The sequence below is a fragment of the Mandrillus leucophaeus genome, unplaced genomic scaffold, assembly GCF_000951045.1.
Source record: "Mandrillus leucophaeus isolate KB7577 unplaced genomic scaffold, Mleu.le_1.0 Scaffold703, whole genome shotgun sequence".
In the NCBI taxonomy this organism is placed as follows: Eukaryota; Metazoa; Chordata; class Mammalia; order Primates; family Cercopithecidae; genus Mandrillus; species Mandrillus leucophaeus.
The window spans coordinates 278,637-282,366 of record NW_012107620.1 but is presented as its reverse complement, the minus strand read 5'-3'; the positions used below and the strand labels follow the sequence as shown (position 1 = coordinate 282,366).

Here is a 3,730-nt window from a genome sequence, read left to right as displayed (position 1 = left end):
AAAAAATAAAGAAATTATGCCCAATTCAAACTGGTCTAAGCAAAAAAAGGAATTTGTTAGAGAAAGAGCAACAAGAACGAGGGCCTCAAGGACTGAACACTATTACCTCCCCCACTTTTCTTCTTTTTCTCATCTCTGCCTCTCTTTGCATGCAAGCATCATTTTTCTCCTATTACACAGGCCTTCTCCATGGGACCAGAACCCTAGAACCATAACTTAGCAACTCTGAGGCAATGCCACAGATTCTTTTTCCTGGTATCGAAATATGTAAGTCTCAGGGAAAGATTCTGATCAACCCTTCTTGGATTATGTTCCCACCTCTTAGATCCGTTACCATCACCAAGAGAATGGGGGTACTGGGATTGGCCAGGAATGTATAACATGCCAACTCCTGCAGTCACAGGGACATGAGCTGTTAGAGGAAGAGGGACTTGAAATCTTGCTGGGAAGACAAAAACCAAAAGCTGCCACTGTCTGTAAAACTACAAACCCAGTTTTCATTAACATCCTGTGAAACACGGTTGGAGGGATTAAGGAAAGAGAAGGGCAATGATCTCTTCTGCTGGCTCCTATAACCACAAGGCATGTGATCAGTGCCTAAGGCCAACATCCTCCTTAATGGACCCTTTCATGAAAAGCAAAGTAGAAAAACTCCACCTAGCAGCATGGAGGAGGAGCAAGTAAACTTGCCTTCTCTATTGGGTTATGGGTGGAAAAAAGAAATGATTCTGGCAAGAAATCAAAACACCAAGCCTGCACCACATGCAAGGGGCCAGCTTTTACTACTCATCTGGTTCGGGAATTCCAAGTTGAAAAATAAAAACTCTTGTAAAACCAGTGAAATCTCTGGGATCCTAGCAGATTTAGCAAATGCAAAACTGCTCAGTGGGGATTCTTCTGGATCCCATGGTATACAGTATTCTCACAGGAAAAAAACAATCCCCTTGAAGATGAGCCCTCAATAAAAATGAAAAACCCGACCGGGCACAGTGGCTCATGCCTGTAATCCCAGCACTTTGGGAGGCCGAGGTAGGCAGATCACGAGATCAGGAGCTCGAGACCAGCCTGACCAACATGGTAAAACCTTGTCTCTACTAAAAGTACAAAAATTAGCCAGGCATGGTGGCACGCACCTGTAATCCCAGCTACTCAGGAGACTGAGGCAGGAGAACTGCTTGATCCTGGGAGGCGGATGTTGCAGTGAGCTGAGATCATACCACTGCACTCTAGCCTGGGCGACAGAGCGAGACTCCATCTCAAAAAAAGAAAAGAAAAGAAAAAACCCATGAAGAACCGAATCACCATGAGGAGAAACAGTAGATGCACCAAAGAGAATGTCCTCCCAAGAACCAAAAATAATAGAACTATTTAAAAAGGAAAATAAACTAAGTACTTTTAAATTATCAAAGAGCTAAGAGAAGGACTAAAACCCAAAATGAAATAGTAAGATGCTATGAAAAAAGAATAAGTAGACATGCAAAAAATTGGCCCTCTGAAATTTTTTGTATCAATAAAGTAAAAACTCAAAGGATTAAATACAGAGACACAGCTGAAGGGAGAATTTATAAATTGAAAGGCAGCCCTAAGAAAATTACACAGAATGCAGCACAAAAATAAAAAGAGATGGGAAATATGAAAGAGAAGTTATAAAACCGAGAGGATAGAGTGAGAAGGTCCAACTTACATGTGATAGGCATTCTAGGGGATAAAACAGAGAATGGGAGGTGGAGGTGTCTGAAAAGACATATGAGCGTTTTCAAAAATTGAAAAATATGAGCCCTCAGATTGAAGTAACTTGAAGAAAATTTCCCATTTATCTATTTACCAGATAATTCTTGGATGTCAGGCCCTGTGCTAGGCTTGGCAGGTTCAATGATGATAAGAACTGACTAGGAGAAGGGCTGAAAGTTAGGGTTGGAAGCTGAATATTGAGGACCATATAAAATGAGGACCATAAAATAAGGACCAGCTGAGGATCATATAAAATGTGCATCAGCTCTCCATACCATCTGAACAAGGCCTAGAACAAGACCTGGCCAGGGGTTGCAGTGGGGCTGGGCTGCAGATGGTCAGGGTTCCCCTTACCTCACCTCTCTCTGTTCCTTTCTCCCCCTCTCCCTGTGCCCACATCTTGCTGCAGGCTCCCGGGCAGAGAAGAAAGCAGAGCCCCCACCTAGCAAGCCCACGGTGGCCAAGACGGGGCTGGCACTCATCAAGGATTGTTGCGGGGCCACCCAGTGCAACATAATGTAGCCCCCATGTGGGGTGCCCTGGGGCCATGGGCCCCCCCCACCCTCTTGTCTTTATAGCCCCCATTTCACCGGGGCCCAAGAGCTCTCCAAGGCAGAAGGGGTTGAAGGCAAGCCCGTGACTGTCGCCAGAGGCCATGGGCGCGGCAGGCGGGCCCGGCCACCCTGTACAGAGTGTAGCAGTAGGGAGTCCCTCACCGTCGCATGGCCCTCCCCAGAGCATGCCGAACCCAGGAGTCTGTCTCACTGTTTATCCAACCACCAGGAAAGGTCCTCCCTCAAAAAAGCGTATCTCCACTTCTCTCTAGCTGTATCTAACCCACCGTGTGAATGAACTGGGAGAGGGGCATGCTCCCCAGCTGTGTGTAGTTGTGACTTCTCAACAATCTAGCACCATGTCGGACACATCCCCCATCCACCCTCCTAGCTCTGCTCTCAGGCCTGCCCCACATGGGCATAGGTCCCCTCCCCTGTCTGTCCTCTCCCAACAACTGCGCCTGGAGGGCTCCACACAGCCCCTGTGTCTCTCCACCACCTCCTATATAGCATTCCCAGAGACCCAGAGGGCCCATCTGTAAAGATCAAGCTTGTGTGTGGCGTCGTGGTCACATCTCCTGCTTCCCCCCATCCTGTGTCTGGGCACAGTTCATATCAGGACAGTGTCCACTGTGCTCTCAGTCTGCCCCAGGTGTGTGCCTGAAGGGAGCCTGGACTGGCACGGATCCAGCTTGCAGAAGAGCCAGCAGGGAACTGGAAGCTCTGAGGTCAAGGCCAGGGCAGTTGAGAATGGGACCCAGAGTAGATGCTGACCTGGGCACTCCACCACTCCGGGGCCACCACAGAGATGCCAGCAGGACACCACTTCACCAGCCCGACACAGAGACCTCTGTAAAGAACGGCGACGGGCGGGAGAGGCAGCGTGTGACCAGATTGTGTCCCGTCTTTGGGTGGCGTATATTAACTAGCTGCCAAACACTTCAACCTGTGTAACTCCATGTACATTTGCGACAGCCAGCCCGGTACAGCCTGTGTGACTTCTCTGTGTGTGTGTGTGTCGTGACCGGCCTAAGTAGTTAGCATAACTCAAGATTCGCTGATGTGCAGTCACCCATCAGAGAAAATAAAAATGGAAACCACGTTCACGGCATTTTAAAAGTTTTTACTTTTTTTCTTGATTATGGAAGTAATCCATGTACATAGTAAATCATTTTAAAAGTACAAAAAGTATGAAGAAGTTTGTTTTTTTAAAAAAAAAAAACACCATTATTCCTCCAACTAGAGACCACTTTGACATTTCAGCATTTAAAAAAAGTCTTTTTTGTGCATTTTTTTCATCGTTGACATCATATTGTGATATCATTTATAACCAGTTTTTTCCCACTTATTATATCACCACCATCTTCCATATCATTAAAAGCTCTTTGTAAACATTAAACACTCTTCATAAATCATACCAATGTCTGTTTAGTAATCTATCTTTT

General features: G+C 46.3%; 2 protein-coding genes across 2 annotated transcripts in view; both read left to right on the top strand.

Moving 5' to 3' along the window:
* The window catches only part of MPV17L (MPV17 mitochondrial membrane protein-like), a 274,356-nt gene extending 270,960 nt beyond the window's left edge, over window positions 1-3,396 (top strand). Inside the window, exon 4 of the mRNA XM_011964757.1 lies at window positions 2,344-3,396. The gene's annotated coding sequence lies outside the window, so the exon portion shown is untranslated. The remainder of the gene's footprint in view (window positions 1-2,343) is intronic.
* LOC105528148 (chromosome unknown open reading frame, human C16orf45) overlaps window positions 1-3,396 on the top strand; it is a 211,490-nt gene extending 208,094 nt beyond the window's left edge. The window contains exon 6 of the mRNA XM_011964759.1: window positions 2,141-3,396. Within this exon, the coding sequence (XP_011820149.1) occupies window positions 2,141-2,253 (113 nt within the window). The 3' untranslated portion in view covers window positions 2,254-3,396. The remainder of the gene's footprint in view (window positions 1-2,140) is intronic.
* Window positions 3,397-3,730: the final 334 nt, after the last annotated feature.